Source organism: Bombus huntii, chromosome 15 (genome assembly GCF_024542735.1).
Source record: "Bombus huntii isolate Logan2020A chromosome 15, iyBomHunt1.1, whole genome shotgun sequence".
Taxonomy (NCBI): Eukaryota; Metazoa; Arthropoda; class Insecta; order Hymenoptera; family Apidae; genus Bombus; species Bombus huntii.
Window position 1 is genome coordinate 5,337,627 of NC_066252.1, and position 22,464 is coordinate 5,360,090.

At 41.7% G+C, this 22,464-nt stretch overlaps 1 protein-coding gene across 2 annotated transcripts in view; it reads left to right on the forward strand.

The window, feature by feature from the left end:
• Positions 1–22,464, forward strand: part of LOC126874082 (chaoptin-like) — an 88,588-nt gene that overhangs the window by 59,062 nt on the left and 7,062 nt on the right. For both annotated transcript variants that reach the window (XM_050635693.1, XM_050635692.1), the window contains one exon: positions 21,208–21,501. In XM_050635693.1, coding sequence (XP_050491650.1) covers positions 21,246–21,501 — 256 coding nt within the window. In that variant the 5' untranslated portion in view covers positions 21,208–21,245. The remainder of the gene's footprint in view (positions 1–21,207; positions 21,502–22,464) is intronic.

The following is a 22,464-nucleotide window of genomic DNA, read 5'->3' on the forward strand; positions in this document are numbered from 1 at the left end:
GTATTAACTGATAAACGGACTGCTTATTTTGACTGAAACGCATCGTCGACGTGATTTCCTTGTATAATCAGTCTATCTGTGTTAATCAGTGTATGTAAGTTAAGGAAAACCAATCCATTTTGATTCGTTTAACAGGTTCTGATAAAGCTTTCCAATCCCATTAAGATACCATAGTCTGGTAGATGAACTACAGACTACTTATGGTCAAGAATCTTGCTTAAGTTAACTACAAAGTAAAGTTAGAGGTGAATGGCAAGAAAGTGGATACAGAAATTCTACATCAGACAGGCCATTCTTTAAACTTCGGCAAGAGTAGAGAGTAGGGGCAATGGTAGATAGCACTCCCAATTGTATCTTTGCTTTTCAATTCTCTTCCATTTCCTTTTCTTCCTTTGCTTTTTTTCTTTCTTCTCTTTGTTTCTTCATTTTTCCTCTTCTTTTCCTCCTCTGTCCACTCATTTCCCTTCTTTGTTTTATTCTCATTCTATTTCGTCTCATTTCTTCTTTCCCCTACTTGCCCTATCCTTTTCTTCCGTCAATTTAGAATAAATGCACAAGCCTTCGCGGTATGAGATAAAATGCTTTAGACCCGCGTAATTTCGTTATTATCCGGGCTTCAATCTTAATTTGAACGTTATAAGTTGTAGCGAAGTTACCGATATCCAAACCATGCGGAAGTTATAGTTGCCGAAGTGGTCTACCCAGTTCCGAAGTTCTGCTGTGTAGCAGTAACCGCAACCCGTGGCTCCAGAAACTGAATATAATTAATGGAAAAATTACCAGGGATGATTTGTAGGTCGAAGTTCCGTATCGCAGTATTACATTCTCATTCCGTATAGCAATTTTACATAGATAACAGCGTGTCTCAGCTTGTCAGAGTCTACCTCAAAGTTTACCATCTAAAGTCTTCCAAGTATTAATTATAAAAACACCATTATTATTATTATTATTATTATATTAATAACGATATTACTCTTTCAATTTTTATATCTTCTTCTGATAAAATTCGTCACAAATTACAGTTTGGCACAGGCCTCCGTAGGGAAGAAAATTTCTTGTAAATGGAAAATAAGAAGATAAAGGCATGTTTGGAGAACAGGTCCCGTCTAGAGTCTTTTGTCGCCTCGTTCCACTGTTCGAAACGCTTATCTTTCGATAATCTAGCCGGTGGGATGGGTCTTGAATGAGAACACCGGCGGGTGTTAAATATTCAAGTCTCATATGCAGTATCTCTTCGCAGTCGGATGTTTCATGATACCGGATTCGCGAATCGATACTGTGCTTTGTTTACGAGCCACCTACGCTGCTCGACTGTTGTGCCCTGGGCCTTTTTAAACCAAATAGCTTCCAGTAAAATAGTTTTCCCGTTTAAAATGTACAGTGCCAGCCGGAAACGTTTCCAACACTTCTGCGTGCGCGTCAGCGTCGATGATCAGCGAATCGTCAAATAACTTTCAAATTCTCGACCGTTATCAAAACGAAACGAAATTTCGCCGAGTCTTCGAGCTAAATTACTCCAGCGATAAATTGAAATTTCTAGAGTATTCGAACTGTAGAAACTGTAGAAGTAAAGAGGTAAAACAATTTACCTCTATCTAAACATTACACAAAGATACGCGTTCAATTTATTCGAGACGACTTCGTTAACGTGTACTGAATCATGCATCCACTCTTGATCGGCGTGCGATCGAAAAATTGAAAAAAGTCGGCTAAAATTCGCCGGTCGTTTCCTATGGTCGAATTAAAGCTCAATGGCCGGAGTTTCGGCGGGACGAAATCGATTCGGCGCCTCGTGGCGTACTTTTATTCCGCGTAATTCACGGACTTTGACCGTTCGACGACGGTAATGGAGCAACCGATCTCGGCCCGGGGCGATAGCGCATTGTAATCGATAGCGTGCTGGTCCATTCTTTCCATTCCTTCATTACCGAGGAATCCACAAAGGATCCGACGCGTCATTAACATCGAAACAAGACGAGTCTCATGAATAAATTCCACGAGAACGAGCGCCGTCTTTTTCCTCGTGAGCGCGACGCGCTCGCTTGTTAAACGCCTTTGTTAAGGGACTGTCACTTTTCGCAGGCCTGAATACCTTTTGCCTCGCGGCTAGCAAAAACTTCTCTTTTCTACATTCTAAATATCAATTCTCCTTTCTCTGTACGAGTCTTTCTCCCCTCTGGAAATTTCCGCCAGCTTCCGAACCACGAACCTCGATAAGAAAGCTCCAATCTCCTTTCAAAAGCGAAATCCACGAATTTCATAATGAATAGCGTTTAGCGAAAGCGCCGACGGTGTCTAAGCGGCGATTTCTCGCTAACAATACAAGCAATCGCTAGCAGCGCTCGCGGTAATTGCATCTGTTATTCGTAGACACGGCGGCGCCCGAGTGAAAACAGGGGAGGAGATTTCAGGAAAAACGAAAGGAGGGGTCAGGAAGTCTCGTGCAACGTTTTTGCGGCAAGGTGTCGCCCTTTTGTCGTGTCTGCCCCGCCTTTCCACGCCGGAACTCGTTCTTGATGTGCTTATGAATTTTTTAACCGAAATATTTTTCTATTCTCCGTATTTTTCGCGTAATCATGCATTCGATAAAGATTAGAGCTTCTTCGAGTCGTTTGTCGTTCCAAGCACGATGTCTTCAGCACTTTCTTCGTGTTTGATATTTTTTCCCTAAATCTTCGATGTGCAATTTCTTGCAGAAAAGTAATCTTTGGTTAATTATTTTTGGAAAAAATAGACATTGAATCGTTGGATATACCTTGGAAAATTGGTTTAGAGTTATCTATGCGAAACATCGAACCGTTTCTTGTCCGAAAATTCTTGTCGATAATACCTCTTAAATATTTTCTCCGTTTGATATTTATTCCTTGAACCTCTGATTGCAAATTTCTTTTTAATTGGTCTTTAGTACATTGCTGAGAAGATGGTGAATCGTTGAATACATCTTGGAGAATTGATCAAGAGCTATTTAAGTGAAAGATTGTACCATGTGAAATATAGTCGTGCGAACAGTGAAGGTAAGATCAAGTAGATTGGATTAGCACAAGTGCATCACGTTCATTAAGTGAATTGAGTGCGTTGATTGCATTGAGAGAGTTGAAACATTGAATGTGTTGCATGTGAATCTTTCTGTTTCGTCTCAGAAACAAATTCCATGGGGTGCCACATATGATATTTTCTAACAATATCGAATAATCTGTGCATTTATATACTTACGATGCAATGAAAATCGTACAATTCTAATGATACGACGAAGGAATAGAGAACAAAATAAGGAAAAAGCAGAAATATCATTACATATCCTCATGACGATACATTTTCTCAGACGCTTGAAATTCGATTCGAGCGCTGTGATGTCGTCTACCATTCGCATCGCATTATCGCTGTCCTACACGGACACTGTCCGCAAATCCCATAAATATAAGAAATAAATATCTTCGAGCATGTGGCGTGAAAATCGAACGCAGGATTATGGCCATAACGAAACGCGTTGTATGCTGTATTTTCACGATTTCGTTGGCGTTCCGTAGTTTTTATGGAGCCACGTCTTCGGATAGATCAATATTATGGGGCTAGGGGGCACTTCCACGAACGCCAGAAAACGCAAAAATTGTTCTACGATCGACGACGGATCGAGGAAAAGCAGAGTCATTTTAGGAAATCGAACTGAAACGTACACTCTCGCGGGAGAAATGAATTATCCAATCCCATTGTCGTTTTGTCGTCTTTTTATCGCAGCATCTTTTCTTCTCAAATCCATTCTTTCGCAGTGATACTTGGTAAAAGATATCAATGGGGGTGGGATTAAAAGCTTGTTACGGAATGATCTTCGAATATCTTGGTTGACAGTCGTGAAAATTTATGTGACTGCAGCGCGGACGAATCGGAAGGACGATAAATCACAGGGACGACAAAAGAAATTACGTAATGAATTACGTAAATGAATGGACGGAAAGAGAGGAGATTCAACGTCGAATGTAACGGGTAGACGAGCTTTGACGAATTTCATGAGAATATGTGCTTCGTCGAGCCACAATTTACCGTTAACACCGGTTCGGGCATTTCCCACGCGTTCGTTCAATTTATCAGATCGGCCACGAATGTGTTCAATTCATTTATTAAATTCTTCGTGAGTGGCGTTCGACGCGTTGGCACGAGAACATCGTTCCACGAACGTAAATTTCACCTGGTAATTTCATTAACCCTTGTAAAATTAACGTCCATCCGCCTAGACGCGTCTGTCTCATCGTTGAGTTTTATCGCTCGTAATTTTTCCAAAAAATTGGAGGAATTTATGTTATACATTTTTAATAACATCTGGCTATCATCGAGAATGAAGAAACGACGAACGTCGACAATTATCTCTCGATTCTCAGACACTGCACTTTTGGACCTCGGGCACATTTTCGACTATTGTAATTGGGATCCCTCGGGCACCTTAATACTTTCAAGACGTTGAAGGCTTCCGTGACATTCCGGGAATTCGTGTAATTTCCATTTTTCGAGCAACTGTCGAAATAATCCGCTCTATCCGCCGATCGATCCAAGATATCACGAGACTCTATCCGCACGATTCCTTTGTCAACCAAACATTCCCTCTTCTCGTCGTTTCAGCTACAAAACATAAAACAAGAAGCCGGTAGAAAACCACCCTTAACTGTCTATACTGAAATAAAACTGTTATAAACGTTAAAAGACCTTTAATCCCTTTTCTCGAGTATTTCTCCGTGTTTTCGCAAAACATAGCTGCCTCTATGTTCACATAAACGTTCTCAAACGTTCTCTACGCCTTTGCAGAGCTGAATTTTCCTCACAAAGCAGCGTCGGAGAAAAGAAAACGAAGGGCTGATCGTGAGAAGAACGAAGTCGAAGGTGAAAGAAATTAAACGGTCTGGCCTGGCGGCTTCGAATGGCCATAGAAGAAATTGTCGGAGGCGGAGGACCGTCTAGGGCAAAAGGACGAATCGAGGGACTTGAATTCTAATTATAAAAGCGGCGATGATAACATTATGCCTGGCGGATTCCCGATAGCGTCGCGTGGTACGGATTAACGACGCTATGGAAACGGTGTGGCGGGCGAACAGCCAGAGAGACGGTTAATTAAAAATAATATTCTCCGTCTGGTGCGTGCGTGTTCATTGGCCGCCACATAATCGTGGCAGCTGCCGCTTAGTGTCGTGTCACGAACCCATCTAAAGTCGACCGAAGTAACTACAGATCGCGTGGAAGAGTACAATTTATCTTGAAAAAAGACTTCAATAGCTGAAGGTCCTCAAACTTGTAAAATAAGCCTGATTAAACGTGGTTAAACAAAACTACCGGCGATGAAATATCTTTGTTTTCAAACGTTTTAGAGTTAAACAAGGCTCATTTTGGAGGGCTCCGGTGATTTACAGGTACTTCTGATTTCAGCTAACTTCCGAAATCTTCAAGCGGCAGCTAATAGAACTTTGGTAGCGCAACTCGAACAGACAAAGTTCCGAGACTCTTCGAGGAATTCCAGGACGAGTTTCGTACAATTAGAAGACGAGAGGATCGCGAGACGGCGAATAAATTCGCAAACCTTTCGTCTCGGTTTCGCATATCGTCTGCATTCCCTTTGGTAATCCGTTTGCCTCTCGACGCAACGAAATGGCTCGTTAATTTACTGAAACAGCATCGACCCGTGTTCTTTCGTTCTAAATTAAAACGAGCATCGGTTGCGATACGCCAGCCAGAAATTAGCTTACTGCTGTATCTAATACCTTTCGAGCGATGAAAAATTGAAATATTTTCTCGTTTTTCTACAACATCCGATACTGTCAGTTTATTTCGAACCGTAGGAAAACTCGCAAACTCGTTTTTTCCCGTTCCAACCTTTCTCGCCCGCAGCTTTCTCCTTTCTCCTTCTTCAATTGGTTTCTCGCACTGTGTTTGTACTCCCTAGGCCATAGAGCGGCGTCGTACCTCGAGCCTCGGATTAATGAGCGGCGCGAAATTAACGATGCGGTCCTCGAACAACGATCCCTCACCGATCTACTTCCGTCTGAGTCGCTCCGAACCCCAGGAATACGCTGAATAATTAATTTGCTCGCTAGTGAATAAAATTCAGAATCCAGGAAACGTAACCTGGATATTTTTTGAATAATAAATCAACATTCTGTGCGATATGCTATTATTTATATACATTTATGCGAATTTTCCACAAGACAAGATTTTTGAAGATTCGAGTAGTGTTCAGTTCATAAGAATATGAATCTAGTCACGTATTTCGACTTTGACAAACAAACGTTTTGTAATTTTGTAATTAATTAAGCTGTAACTTTATTTTTTACCACGATACGATTTCATGATTTGAAAAAATACTAGTAACACACCACTATAATTCTCAGGTTCCACCAACCTATTGTCACTTCTTACAAATCTCCGTAATTCCAATGAAAACTTGGATTTATTCTTATCGTAGCGACTGCTAGGTACAAACGTCCAAGGACGAAGGAGAATTTCTTTCAAAAATCAGACGGTCGTTCGGTGGCAAATGGATCGGAATAAGGGTCGACTGGAAGACAAAGTATACGACTGTTTGATCAGCAATACGTAAGAGTTTCGAGCTAAGCGGAATCGTCCGTTTGCCAGGGTGGTTAGCAACAGAAACGCCGTAAAACTGCACGGTGATCGCCACTATTTGGCGTACGCTCTCGACGATAAATATTTCCCGATTGTTCTAGCGGAGCGTGGAAAAGGCCGCTGCATCTTGTTTACGGCGAACTTCCTCTAATTTATACGGAAACTTCGCCGCGCCACTTTTAAAGCGTCGTCCATTATGATTGCCCGGCAACTTTCACGAAGCAGCTACTAATTTATGCGGCCGGCTATACGTGCCGCGTGCTTCCGTTGCGGCGTTTAACGCTAGTATTGCTTCGGATTCAACCACGTACACGTTCCAATCCCGCGGAAAGTTTAATCTACTTGCTCCCGCGATTTGTACACGATGATGCAAATGTAATGGAACACCAAGTTTTCGTGATCGAGGCTAGAGATAGCGAGACGAGAAATATAGTTAGAAAGATTCCATAAACGTTCTACGTGCGAGTATACTGTCCCGCAAAGTTTTGCGGCGGGTTACTTTCGGATCGTTCTATATATTCTCCGTTGGAAGTCAAAGATTGTTTCCAGCGCGAGCAGGCAAAATTTCGTCCCCCGCCATCACGAAGAAATTCGGCAATCTCCATTCTCTCTTTCCTCCGTAAGCTTCACAGAGAACGTATGCAGATCGTGAGAGCGTGTCAATCCATCTGTCTGCCGTCGCATTACGATTCAACAATCGCAACGGTGAATTTTAATAAAATTCTCTAGTCCCGAGTTAACCTACCTGTTCTCGGTTCGCGCTTCCCTCTGATTTAATAAAACTTTCCGTTTCTTCTTACACCGTTATCCGATCGAATTTTAATCCGTCCACGCTTTGAAATCTCATCGCAGACTCCTCGTATTAGCATTCTACTGTCTACTCGGAACGAAATGAAACTCTGTCAACTATAAACACCGGTCACCGTACCACGGCTAGAAAGTAAAATGAGGATTAAACTTCGAGTAATTCGAACCATATATACGTAGTTCGAATATCTCGCGCCTATTCACGAGTCAGTTCCGAAGCTCGTAGATCGATCAGAGGGCTCCTTCGCTCTGTATACTGAAACACAACACAGCCTGTTTCGAGCCGAGCCAGAAGGTTGCCGGATTCACTGGGATAAACAACGAGGTGGCACCGATTAAAACCATGGGGAATCGATTAAACTGTCCACGGGAGGATAAACGTTCGTCGGAATTGCATCGGCGCGAGGAACGCACACGGTGCGCGCAACTCCAATACCCTGGCGAGACTTAAAACGGGTTAGGCGTGGATGCGCGCACCCGAATCGATATTCAGTCATTCTTTTATACGTATCCGGTCGCCGCTACACGCGTTTCCTCTGCCTCCTTCTATCGATGTTTCTCCTTGGTCGGCGTCCCCTTTCCTCGCTACGCTTCCTCAGAGCAAGAAGAAGCGGCCCTTCCTATCTCCCGAGCGATATTTCTTTTCAAAGTGCTGAGCTGCTCCGGCTCTTTGTACTACGCCATACTTTAACCCGTCCACGGGGATTCTTTATCCTTCCAGCCGTCTCCCAATCCACCCTTTTCTCCATCCTGACTCGGCCATTCCATCTCCATTGCGTCTCCAAGTCGGAACGAACCGGAACACGAAGAAGAAGAACAAGCGACTGTGAAACGAATTCGACCCCTTCGAAGCTCTGTCCTCCGGATGAAGTCGAATTCCGTTTCTAATAAACGCCAATGGCTCTCGTGTCGCCTAGGCACGCTCGTTTCATCCACCTAATCGGCCGGCTCTTGCTCTTCCGCTCGGCCAGATCGATCGACAAGGAAATAGTAAAACGAGAAAAATGTAGAGCGTTGCGTTTCGAACAGAGAAATCCATTTTCCGGCTCGCCAATTTTGTGCCCTTTTTTTTATATTTTTAGTTTTAACTATTACTATTTTTAACATACGTACGATAGCTCGTTGACGTGTAAAATCTGAAAATATCAGTTTTGATTCTGTCAATCGAGTTCCTGATCATACGCAAAAGTCAATGAACGTGTAAAACTGTACACAATGTGCATAAACTTAATACATCAGCGCACAACTTTTAAAATGACGCTTAAGACTAGAGTCTTTAGATTCCACTCGACAAAAGCTGTAGTGCGTTGTAAAAGAAAGTCACAAGTTTGGTATGACGCAAAACGAAGATCACATCGTAGGATGAAAAGGATTTGCAGGTGATTTGCGTATGGAATATGGAGTAGAACGAAGATACCTATCTGAATGGATTAATTAGTCAAACTACGTAGGAGACCTGTACCGGCCCAGTATATACGTGATCTCTATCCATGTTAATTTCAGGGGATTATCCCTTTTCTTGTAGCATTGTATAATAGCATGTAACGAACAGGGAAATGACTTGAATAGAAGTAAGTACCTTGACGAACTGTCTGTTCAAAGACAAAATGGATGAACGAAATGGATCTCTTTTTAATAGTAACGAGAATGAGAATCCTAATAGATAATTTTATTTTTCGTGAAAGATCCTTGTACCATTTCGATTGCGTTCATTATAGGTAAACGCATTAGATCTCGAGCTATCAGTCTGTTATAGACCTCGTATTCCAAGGAATCCGCTAAGTTCATAGCCAATTAGACCACCATCGCTCACGATTACAAGGGAATTTCTGTGTATCGCGAGCGATATCGATCTCCGGGTCTTACCGCAAGGGGATTACCGTGAGTGGAAACCCGAGGGAGTTACATTATTATCCAAAACTCCACTAGTCTTGTGAGAACGAACACAGTTTTCTCGCGCTTGACCTGCGTAACGCTGAACTCCTAGCAGGAAACCATAATTCATTTTTTAACTGCAGCCATTCTATCTCCGTCATATTTACAATATTTCGTGTCAATATTTATAAGAAATAATTGGTATAATTCAATTCGATACTCTATACGCGAGATTGTTTATTCATTTAGCAATTACTAATAATACACGCTATTTGTATTTCCTCCTATTTGTTCGTCATATATTACCGCGAATCGTTTATTAATCGAAATGAAACGTTTCTTCAAAATAACATCAGTTTGAAACAGGAGGTGGCATCGCCCATCCGTCTGACAGACATCGGTTGTTCGTCACGAATTGAAAAACTGGTAAATATAACAAAAACGTACCGTCAGCTGTTCGCGTATGTATTTTCCACCACCCATTCGTGTTTTACGACTCGCTATTACGTCCCTGTTACAGCGTTCCGTTTTATGCACGCAAGGCCAGGCAATTTCCGTGTGATTTGCCCACGAAAGAAAACGCCCTCAACCGCTTAGTCTCCTTGGCCAAGGCCTCGTAAACTCGAAAAGGCAGCGGAGATAATCGGGAAGATTTGGATCGAGAGATCCCTGGCCGACCGCAAAAATTTTCGATCACTCGGAATATTCTGAACGGTCGCCCCGAATCAATGTACCACATGAAGATATATAGCCCGAATCCATTACGACATCCTTTAAACTTCTGAGGATTTATCGCGGCAGCTCGATAGTCGTAGAATCGTTCTCCACTACCATCGAGTAATCGGTATTCGCCGGCAGAAACCTGGCAATCAGCTTGAATCCTCTCGTGCCCGACTGGCGCTGATTTTTCGGACAGAATGCACTCGGCTATAACATGCAGCTGCGTGCAGCGTATATCGGCATTTGATCGATTGCGGTTGTCGCGTCGTTGCCCGCGAATCAATCAGGTTTGCCTTGGTGGTCGCAGTCCTCTAGTTTGCGGAAAGCGGTGGATCATACAGGAACGTGTAAGAATTTATGCATAGGACGTTGTAACGGAAGATCGTGTGTTTTAAAGCAAACTTGTTGGTACATTGTTCCTTTGCAATTACATTTCGTTACAGTGGCGAAATATTAAAATATTTAGCTCAGCTTAGGGACCTAATACTAAATGTTATCATTATGGAAATGTTTGTATAATACCTTATCGAAGTAAAAATGCTACACTTTATGTAAAGTCTATATGAATAAATCGTAAAGCATGATAGAACTAAAGAAGAACGATGAAATATTCCCCTGTGACTGGAAAATCTAATTACACGGCGTCTCCACCAATCGATTTTTTCCCTTTTCGTTTACAATAGTGACGAAAAAAGTATACAAGATCCTCGATTAAACTTTCTTTGAACACACAGAAAATCACCCTCGAAATATCTGATGTTCCGGACAATCGCGCCGTATCATGTTTCTCATCTCAGTCGGAAGAGGGATGGAAGGTGGATCGTCAAACGTATCCAGAAAGATGGTCGAAAGAGGGTCCGAAGTAACTCTCGAATCAGGCGAACTTTAAATCGTCGAAGCGGCGATTGTGCTTCCTGTCCTGCCCCCTCTTCCCCTATCCAAGCGGCCACCACCCTTAAGTTACTGCACGTGCGACGAGGAGCAGTAAATTCACGAGAGCTATCGCGACCAAAACTATTCCACGTAAGGAAGCTAGAGAGTAGCGCTTCTGGTTAAGCGAAGGGACTGTTCGATGGAACGCTCGTTTGTTCCAAGATCAGCGATTTCCGGAAACGAGACCGAAAAGAGGTTACATATGTGGGCAATACCCGCGGAATCCGTAGGACCGGTCGTTTCCACCCTCGCCTCGTCCGTCCGGGAGGACTTTCGTTGATCGACCGCTCCCACTTTCCGCCGGAATATCTGGCATTTGTTTCCGTCCAATTCCCCCATCGCCGCCACTGCCGGAACTCACGCTCCCGGCTTGACGAACGTATTCAATATTCAGCCCTGGAGAATTGTCGCAAGGGCTGTTTGAAGAGGGCTCACTTTTCCGGGACGCGCGCCACGCGCCACGGATCGGCCTGTTTGTTGGGGGAAACGACCACCGAATCTTGAATCGCTCGATGGAAGTTTGCGCAAGTTTTCCTGGTATCCTGCAGGAAACGAAAATAGTTAATTAGAAGGACATTCAACAAGGGTAGGGAATGCTTGAATGAAAATTGAGCAGCAGCGTATGAATTCCATCACTGGCCTAAGAAATTTCGAATAAGCGCGTATATCGTGTTTAGGCTGCCCACAAACAATTCTGATTAATTCCATAAATAAATAAATTGAAATGCCGAAAAAGATGATCGTCTATTAATTTATTTTAGTATTTCGGGTTACGTAAGATATTCTCCCGTAATAAATAAACTTGTGAAATAATATTTAACGAGCCAATTTCAACGAGACATTACAAAATGATACAAAGTACTAGTGTAACAATTAATGTCTAATAAAGTTACCGAAAAATTAGAAACTAGAGGGAATTCTTATTTTTGAATCGGAAAGAGAGGAAGGGCGCGCTAGATTCCGTCCCTGGGCTCTATCGACACTGGGAATATTCAAATCACGTTTGCACTCGTCCTGGTTTCGCTCATCGAGGTATTCCAAGCCAGTGTTGCATGGCCTAGCAGAAGAAGCACGGAGAACGCGACTCGGTTAATTCGAGAAACGAAATCCCCCCCACGCCTGGGCCATCTCGTTCGACAGCTGTCTGTCGAAATTCAAAAAGATGCTTTGATCGCTGCGATTCAAATACCGCGATATTGATATAAACGCAGCTGATACGCGGAAATTCCTGATTCTATGAGAAATCGGATTGTCCAAGATTAAAATGAACCTGAATCAAATAAAACAGTTAAGGAAAGGACAAGAGGAAGTTAATTAGTTTTATATACACAGACGTGATAATAATCGCTTCGCTCGAATTATAAAAGAGCGACATAGATTTTTTTTCGTCTAAGTGCTAAAACAACCGTTTAATATTCCTCGCCGCAACTATCACTTTACGTTGCTTGATCTTGCCCCCTCCCCCCCTATATTAGGAAGTAGAAGACAATTTCATGACATGTTTGCATAGAAAGTTTTCAGTAGTCTAATAGGCTGTCCTTGAATTATTGAGAATTTAAAAATCAATGTTCCAATGAGGAAGTTAAAATACTACGATATTTTACATGTTCAGCCTCGCAATAATGATTGGCTGCCTCATTTGCATTAATTGTATAGTTATTAATACTAGCAATGTATATACTTTCCGTGTAACTTTCTATTTTAATGAATTTTCCCCGCAAATGATAAATAATCTGTTTTCAACATCAAGGGAACCTGGTTTAGCTCTATTTATCATAGATTATGATTAAAAGAAAAATGGAAAGAAACTCAGATACATATTTCATGGATTCCTTTGCACGTGGTGCTTAATGGGGCTTTGAAAACTCCTCAAGTGTCCCCACTCTTTATAGGCCGTTCTACACTTTATCTTGTCTATTAATTCTTTATCTAGAGATATTTTTATCCTCTTATTTTTATGCTTGGCTTTGTATCCGATACTCAGACAAGTCTGTTGATCTTTCGCCCTAGTAATATCCGGAGCACGTGTAAACAGTCGTCGTTAGAAACTTTGAATCGAATTCCAGACCTTACCTTACCTTATGACCTGAGTGATAGCAGCAACTTCAAAGCTTCAAAATTTCACTCGCTCGCAATTATGCCCGAACTCCAAGCTTGTTACGCAGCGTTTGGGAAACCCACAGACAAATGACACGAGCAGTCCTTCTCGATCAAATTCGGACAACCCGGCTAAATGACCCAGTAGAAAACTTTGTTCGAAAATAACCCCTCGGGTCGTGTGGATCTTTCGACTATAACTCAAACTAAGATTCGAAATCAAAGGAGTACGATATCATGACGTCGCTAAACCCGAGGATCAGAGAGAAGTGGTACAGCAACATCGTTAATCTCTGTTTGCTCGAGTATCGTTCCAGTGAATCGAGAGATCTCCAAAGGCGTTCTCCTAACTATCATAATCTTGACGGCAATTCAGGTCAAGCAGCAGCCGTTGTCGATTCAAGATCTATTCCAATCGAGCCTACTATTCCATACGAATGACTCGAACCAACGGTTACGAGGATCGTTCGAATACACAGCCGGCTTCGATAGATGGTTCGCGCAGATACGAAAAGTTTCGTTAGAAGAAGCAGCTCGCTATTCCGAGGCAACGACGAAAAACTGTACGACGGAGAAAAGGATCTGTGGCGTCCGAGGAATTCGAAACGATCTCCGTTAGAACGGGGGGATCGCGAGAAAAGCGAAATTGGGAGGTGGTAATCTTAGCCGAGGCGCGGTTCGAATTCACTTAAACCTCGAGTTTCCGAGATTCTTCGGGAGTCACTTGCCGAGAAAGATCTCTCTGGCGAAGTGAAAACGTTTGAAAGGGGATAGGCGGACGCGAGAACGCGGAAATTGGAAGCTTCTTCCCGGGGCCGACTGAACTTAGCCTTTGCCCTTCTACCACCAGGGAACAAGGTAAACCGGTTAAAAGCCGATGCACCGGTGAGCAATATCCGCGAGAAGTCGATCTCTCTGATCGTGAGTAGCTGCTCCCAGGAATCGGACGATCTTTGAAGTTTCGATTCGACCAGGAAAGCGTGGCGGGTAAGTAGAAAGCCTGGACGAAGCGAGTAAATGAAACAGCCCAGGTCAGGTCAGAATTGATGTGATACTTCTCGAAATTAGATCGGACTGTGAGGTTTCTTTTCAGTTATCGTTCGATTACACCATTTAATTAATTTTCGACAAAAAATAATATCACTCTTTGAAATCGCGTGGTTTTCTCGATAACCTATTGATAGAATAACTTCTTTTGATGCTATATCGGAATATACATCGGCTCGAATGAATCGTCCGAACGAAGTTTCCGTCCTTTTAAGCAGCGTATAAACAGAATTTATCACGGTAGGATGATTGGACAGGTAGCCGATATTCCGTATTGCAAGATTTGTAGGCGGATTGTTGGTCGACGAGGCTTCATGTTTACACAGTTCTATTTGTACAATTTATTTTCTGAAGAATATGAATTGTAATTTAATCCGGTGGCACGAATGCGCCAAGCAGCGTACCAGTTATCGTTACTTGAATTAAATACGGCCGCGCGTCTGGCGTTGTCCGATCGATTTGACATGCCAGTTTAACTACCGTTTCCAAGTGTTCGATAAATACGCCGCTGTTTAATTATTAATTACTGATTTTAAATCAAAACCTCTGACTACATTTAAATGCTCTCTGCATAAATGAGAAATGCGTTATAACGTATGCCATAGAACGGTTAACGAATAACGTTTGCAAATCCAAAGGAAATGAGAAAATAATTTCACCGAGTGAAATTTTCAATTTTCTTTATCGCTCCCTCCCTCTTCCTCTTCTTTATCATTCTCTTCGTTCCTTCCGTTTATACACTCTCTATTAAAAAAGTATTTTCTTCCCAACGTTATCTATTCTACAGTCTACGTACATCCGTTGAATTTGAATTTGTTCTAACAAAGACATTAACTCTAGCAATATTTGCGGTATTAATTTTACTTGAATACGTATTTAAAAAATAACACGATATCTCAACGATATTCAAAAAAGTAAGTAAAAGAATACAGAATACGATTTCCTCTTGAAGATACACTAATATATTTAATAAATTCACAGTCATCTTGCATAAGTTCTACGAGAAAGTGCATTTTTGCTTTCTCCCAATAAATTGGATATATAAAATCTAGGAAATGTACATAGGCCTTTGTGATTGATTGTACACGTCCCTCCTTTTCCCTCGACTTTATCCCAAAACACATCTCGTCCGATTCACCACATAAAACCCCACATAACGTTCCCTTAAAGACACTTCATCGAGCCGATCCCCATAAAAAATCTCGAAGGGGATCTCGTTGACAAATGCCTGTCATCGGATACATGAGCTATTACGCGTTGAGTCGAACGCATGAGCGGAAGATCCAACCTCGGCGAACCCTGGTCGGATGATTTTCTATTTACCATCGAACGTTGCACAGTGTAACTCTCGGTTATTTTGGAGGTGGTCGATTAAGGCAGAATATCACTTGGGATTCAGGGAACGTTTTCAATTTAAACATTAATCTTCGTACGATTGGCTGGCGAGTGATGCTCGAGAATCCCCCGAAGCTACCGCCGTTTCTTAAGCGTCTCTCGATCGACTCCGAAGCTTGTCCCTTCCACGTGAATACATCTTTGATCGTCCCACCAATTCCTCCGTTCGTGGCTGAATATCGTGTTGATACTGGCTGATATAACACGCAAGAATAGCGGAGGAAGAATTTTCGAAGGAAATTCTATTTCATGATCCAATTAAGATAATATTCGGCATGTTTAATTTAAGCCATTAAGAGCCGAAGTTTGCAATTCTTTTAGTCAATTTCCATTACTAAACTTTATCGAATTTATATTGCACTTCAACTATATTGCGCTAAAAGGAATATGAACAATTTGACTCGAAGAACTTGAACTATCTTGTATTATTATTACGTCAAAATATTTCTTTCAAATTACAGAAATTCTTTTTGTGGCTCTGATTCCTGTTTGGAGTTTCTGTAATCTATGGAGGCAAGAGAAATACAAGAAGACGGCGTGGTGCAAACCCCTTTCCAAATATTGGAGATACATCAAATGATTTTTTGTGAAGCAGAGTTTTCGAGAGGAACATAAACGACGAGCGACTCGTGGCGGGCATATATTTAAACAGCTGAAAGCGTTTCCAAATTTCTCGTTCGCGCCAGTACCAATTTGAGGCTTTTTCTCAGCATCATGCCGATTCGAAATCCAACGTTTGAAGTTTCGAAACAATTCGGTTCGTTCCGCTTTCACAGTTGTGTGCCTCGTCGGAATCGCTCGAACAATACCGCGCCATAAAACAATACTTTTATCTCATATTTGCTTTGTGCGGTCGCAATCAACGCCGCGAATGAGGTTGAACGACGAGGGAAAAGAAAAAAACAAGAAAACACGGAGAACGAGATGAGGAAAAGAAAAAATAAAAGAAATATACGGCAACCCAAACGAAGTGGAGTTGAATCGAACGCGACGAAGACGTGTTCGTCGCGTCGTCGTGAAAAACGAGACGGTTTTTATTTAGAATGGTCGAGACAGCGGTACCAAGTTGCCCGTTTGCGAGAACTCTGCTCGGCCGAACGCGTTTTAACTTCCGCTTTTTTACAGATTCATGACCTCCCCGAATGTTTCTGCCGTTTTATCACGGTTGTACGGTAAAACGCGCCGCAGAATCTGAATTCCAGAGGACCAGGCCAGAAAGCATCATTTTTTCCCATAGCCACAGCTCGACGCGAGACCAGCTGTTTTAACAGCTGCTTCAAAATTCTGTTTGCAGCTTCGTTTTGTATTTTCGACTGGACTAAAGGAAGCTAGATTTTCCGATTGTTAAGCTGTGTGCATTTTATTTTATATACAAGGGGGCAAACTTATAATCTCTTTAGTACATAGAATGCTTGGAATCGTAAGAACATTCCAAACCATTATCTCGAGGATTTTGCAACTTGAAATATCGCGTAGTTTATGTACTTAATTATAACTATTTTAACTTATTCTAATTCCGTCTAATCTCTTGTGAGAAGAACGCAATTTACTTCATCTCCTAACAGGCCGCTCCTTTTCTATTCCAATATTCTGCAAGGACTTCTTTCAATACAATTTTTTAATGTATCAATGACAAATTTTCTAAATCGCAGAGATAATTCTAAAATTCTTCTAATCCCTCTCTATAATTCACTATATATTTACTTCGCAAATTTTTATCACTTATTCTATTTATTTATTAAAGCACATCTACATTGATTAATTCAAGTTAGATCTCTATGTATCAATTGTTGCAATAGCATAAGGAAAACTTAGAATTTTTTAAATTCACCAATAAATTGCAATCGGTGAATAGGACGTAGAAAACGAAAAGACGAAAAATTAAACGCTGTTAAGAAACATCGGTTACAACTAGAGTCCCTTATGTCAGCAGTAAATTACGATCTCACAAGAAAATACACACGCCTGGTCGCACTTTTTGACGGGAATAGCACGAGTTGCTCGTAAAAAATTACATGTTACCCTTCGTGGCAAGTTTTCACCGTTACTAATGCGGCCGATGATGTTGAAACGGGGTCGTCGGAACAGAGAATGCTATAAGAGAACGAGGTTGGCGGTGTGGCCCACTCGTGGCAAGTAAAAACGCGGCCTTTACGCAAGGGAGCGTCGTCACGCGGCTTTTATGGGATTACAAGCGCGACGTAGTAGTACGCCCCACGGTGGAACAAGAACTTCTCTCCGACAAAGTAATACTCCAAGGCAGGCAGGAATTCGCGATGTTATTACCGGTACCGGAAATGGAAGTAACGTGTCCGTGCTAATAGGCGTCCGCTGACATGAACGATCACCCACGACTCGCCTGTCTTCCATCAGATGTTCCAAGTACACGACGAGTTATGATCCGGTTCGTACCAGTGCATCGATCATCGTTTTCCTGCAGCTCGCTTTGATCAGAGCAGAAATTCAGTCTAGATCCTGCATGAAACTTACAAGAACCTAAAAGGATGACAAAATTTGTATACCGGTTCTTGAAATTGAATATCGAGAACAATGTAATAGGAAAAGGGAAGCGCCGAACAAGTTTCCCAGATCTTCGCTATAATTTACCAACTAATGATTGGTGAATTTATAAGTTACATTTTTTCTCCTTTAAATGATCAAAGTCTTTTCTGAGTTTCTGATTTGCGGGGTAAAGTCTTCTGACGTATACATGTATTATCCGTTATCTAAGCGAAAAGTTTACTGTCGAACCATCAGTGACCAACACTGCACTTAACGCGTGAAGATTTTCCTTCCCAGTGAGTTCTAATTGAAAGTTCGAAACAATTTGAACCCGCATAAACTTACAAATTGACAAGTTTAGCTTATAAACCACCGATAAGTTTGGAGTTTAAGGAGGCAATAAGTTAAATGCTGATGCGGTATCTGACAAGTTTACATCTTAAAGTGCCGTCCAGTTAGTTTACCTAGCTATCAGTTCGTAGTAAATTTAAATCGCATTTAAATTACTTCAAGTGATTAAGAACTTTCGTTTCTCTTCGATCTGGACCCTGTTTCCATCAAGTTTGCCTGCCGCGCCGCATTAGGAAATTCGTGAAACAGAGTTTCTCTGGTCTTTTTGCAGAGTCAGGAAACTGAATGTTCGTTATAACGCAAGAAGCATAATTTCCGGGCAATATAGAGGCAAGTGCCGGTGCGGGATCTCTTTTTCACGATATGCACGCCGAGTTTTCGACACGGTGCTAACCCCTAACCACTCAGCGCGTTAAATGGCCTACCCGTGTTCCGCCGAGGTTCGTGCGGTCGAAACACAAAAAGCGCGGGAAACCATTCGCAGTTGCAGCTGCATAAAAACGGGAACCGCTTATTTCGCGGTTTGGGAAGCGGTCTGTATTTTGTAATTTCCTTCGTTGCAATTCCACTAGGAAATAACGGTAACAGTAACGAGAACACGAATACGTTCCTTGCACTTCTAATTGTAAACGGCGGTCCTTTATTGATATTAATGATAAAAGTACGTGTTGCATGTATACTGTATTCAATTATACAGATTACCTAAAAAAACAATTGCAAATGAGATATTGCGTTAATCTTAAATAGATTAAACCAGTAAACAGAATAATTCGCGGTTTATTATACGATCCATCCATTTTCCATTTCTTTTCCATATTCCAGAAGATTTCCCGACATCTTCAGGTACATGATTGCACCTGTCATCCGCTTACAGGTCCCAGACATGATCCATGCACCAGATGCGACGGAATGAGCCTCGGATCCGCGGTCTACGCAGTTGGCATGCATAATTCCACGATTGTTATTACAGGAAATCGCTGTATTCAGAATGTGTCTCGCACGGAAACCCGCGTATCCCGACTGCGTGGCACGCCGGAAGATTGCTATTTATGTGATACATTAACGGCGTACAAGCGATCTATAACGGGCAAATCGGGCAACGAAAGACAGAAATTATTTAATCGAGAGAGGCCCACATAGGAACAAACTTTGCTTAGCACAATGATCGATGAGAAAGTGACGGATGGTGAATGATGATGGAAAAGTATCAAGAATTAAGAGCGACCGAATCGAGAGTGGAACTTTTGTAACAACATAGTAATTAAGAAATATTAATTACATTTATACTGTTATGTTATTATTATTGCTATATAATTATACTTATACAGTTATATTAATTACCTCGTCTATATTCGTATTTCGTTCATACGAACAAGATAAAGAGGATAGGAGGTAGATACACCATTTTCCACGACTGAGCTAGAGCTTCTAAACCATCTATTAATGGCACTTTTTTAATAATTTTGAAAGTTTCGGGGAATTCCCAATTGATATCAGAAAATCTAAACGATTCCATTGAATAATGTTTCTACCCTGGAATCATTGAATTCTGAGAATTGTCTAACATGTTCGAATTATAATATTTGTACAACTGTATGTACGATCGTTCATCGTTATAGTAAGCTACGTTACTTGTTTATAATACATAGTAGTTTATTATACTATTAAATCTTTCAAGTAAATGTTAATCCTGCAGTAAATACGTGTAGAAAGGAAGAGAACTGAGAACAACACGATAAATGAATCGTGTGTTTCCGCTATATGAAAGCCGGACGCCACACAGACGGGAACTCATTAGAAATCATCGACAACATCGCTGCGGGTGACTATTTAAATGATTCTCTTGATAGAACGTTTCCTTGCAAAATTATTAACAACGGATCGAGCCCAGCGGAAACGCGTGTTAAGATACCGCAGCTATATTCATTCTCTCTCTCTCTCTCTTTCTCTTTCTCTTTCTCTTTCTCTGTTCCCTTCCATCCCCTCTCGATTCTGACAATCCACCCTACATTAGCTAATTAGCGTTTAATTAGTAGAGGCAGCAACACGACGCGCTGGATAAAAATCATTAGCCTGCTCCGCTATAATTATCCGCTTTTTGATTCACCTTTATCCTGTCGTCTGACAGGCACCCTGTTTCGCTTTACAAATCTTTTTTTTTTCTACCTATATTTTGCGAAACTTTTGTATCTTCTGCGTGGTTGAAGCTGGAGATTTCTTCCTCGAAAAAGCTCGCAAATTATCAAGAAACGACGAGTACGGGGATTCGTTGTTAGCATCGTTTTAACGCCAAGTAAATAACAAGAAAGACGTGCGTACGGTTCGCCGATCCACTAGCGAAGATGTGCAATTTCCGAAAATGTCAACGAGAGTAGATAAGGAGTGACGTTATCATTAAGCTAACAAGAAGATTATTAAATCGCAGCCGCGTTGCGCAGGAGACATTCAGGCTCGTAATAATTAAAAGACAGAACACGAAGACATCGTAATGGTAGTTCCTCTTCTCGACTCTTCTTAATATTTTCCAGTCTGATGACGATGTCGAAGACAGATAAGAACGGAGAGGAAAAAAAAATATCGTGAAAGAGGCAGAGACGGTACTTTTATTATCGGACTGGTTCATTATCGTTCGGAACGTTGCATCGATCGCGATAATTGACGATATACAGGCTACTCCAAAGGTCCTCGCTTCTAAAGAAATTTTCTCTTTTTCGCAGATATTCTTTAGGACTTTAGAATACCTTCTTCCAATCACAATCAACCCGAGGCCTATTTTAAACTCTTTTTAAAGCTATTTTAATCACAACACCGAAACCATGAAAAAGTAAATTGAATGAGAGCAACCTGAACAATTTTCTCTGCATTGTATCGTTTCAGGAAGATCGTCCACCAGCGGAGAAGCTCACAGCGACGCGATGTCGAGATCTCGAGAGCGACGAAGAAGACTTTCCAACGTCCCAACGCGAGGCGTCCTCAGGCTGATTCTCCAGCTTCTACTGATCCAGAATTTTGCGTCAACGGGAACTACCGGCCAGATAGCTGAGTGCCCGCCTCCTGAAACAATTCCTGGTTGTCCCTGTTACAATTTCGAGGATGGGCTTTTCCTGGAATGCGCCGGAGCCACCGAGGAGACCCTGAGGAGCACTCTCTTAAGCGTTCTGAGCGCGTCCGGTGAGTACACTGGCTGAGAACCTAATGCAAACGCTATGAACTGTCGTCACGGGGCTCTATGCCGAAGAACATGGAAAAGGGTAATACAAGTTCCGTCGGAGAAACTTTTTTGATATTGTCCGCCTCGCAGTTCAATTTTCATTTGTTAACAAAACGGGCTGCATCGAAACACGTCGCCAACACGCTGCGAGAGATTGTTATTATAATCAAGATAACAATGTAACCAATTTGTCGGGGGCGGGCGCGAGCCCTGTATAGCGGATCAATTAGGGTTTAATGGGCCACTACGCCGCGGCGACAGCGCGTAAACGTTTCGAGTTCTTGACGAGGTCACGTACCGGCTGATTCAATAACGATGCTATCGAGGCAACAAATGTTTCTTTCTTAGAATCGTAATGTTTACATTTTTTTAGCTCCATTAACCGGTTAGCTGTTGCGACCTCTTTGAAAAGTGTGTATCTAAAATATGTCGCAAAAAAGTAAGCGATGACGAGTATACTCGTCACACACACATAGAATTAAGTTGCAATGGAATGAATGTTTTCATATGAATGTGTCATAACACAAAATATTTCCACCTCTTCATTGACGAGTATAGTCCTCAAAAACAGCTAACTGGTTAATACGTCGAGCACCTGCTATAAATTCACCGTGTTTCCTGAGGGATAGAAATTTGCAATCGCCGCGGGTCATCGAACGATAATGACGTAAATGGTTCATAATAATTCTGTTTTGTTCTCAACACAGCCGATATTATTTTACAAACTACTACTAAACTGCAAAATTGAAACCATTAACTAATGCGGGTCATAACAATGGAAAATATGATGCAGAAGCAATTAAATTGTTTCTTGTGCCGTGATTAAATCAGCTAGTAACTTTTGTCGTACATATACGTATAGTTCATTAAGCAGAGACGAATCAGGCTATTAAAATGTCAAAATTTCAAGAAATTTTAATTAT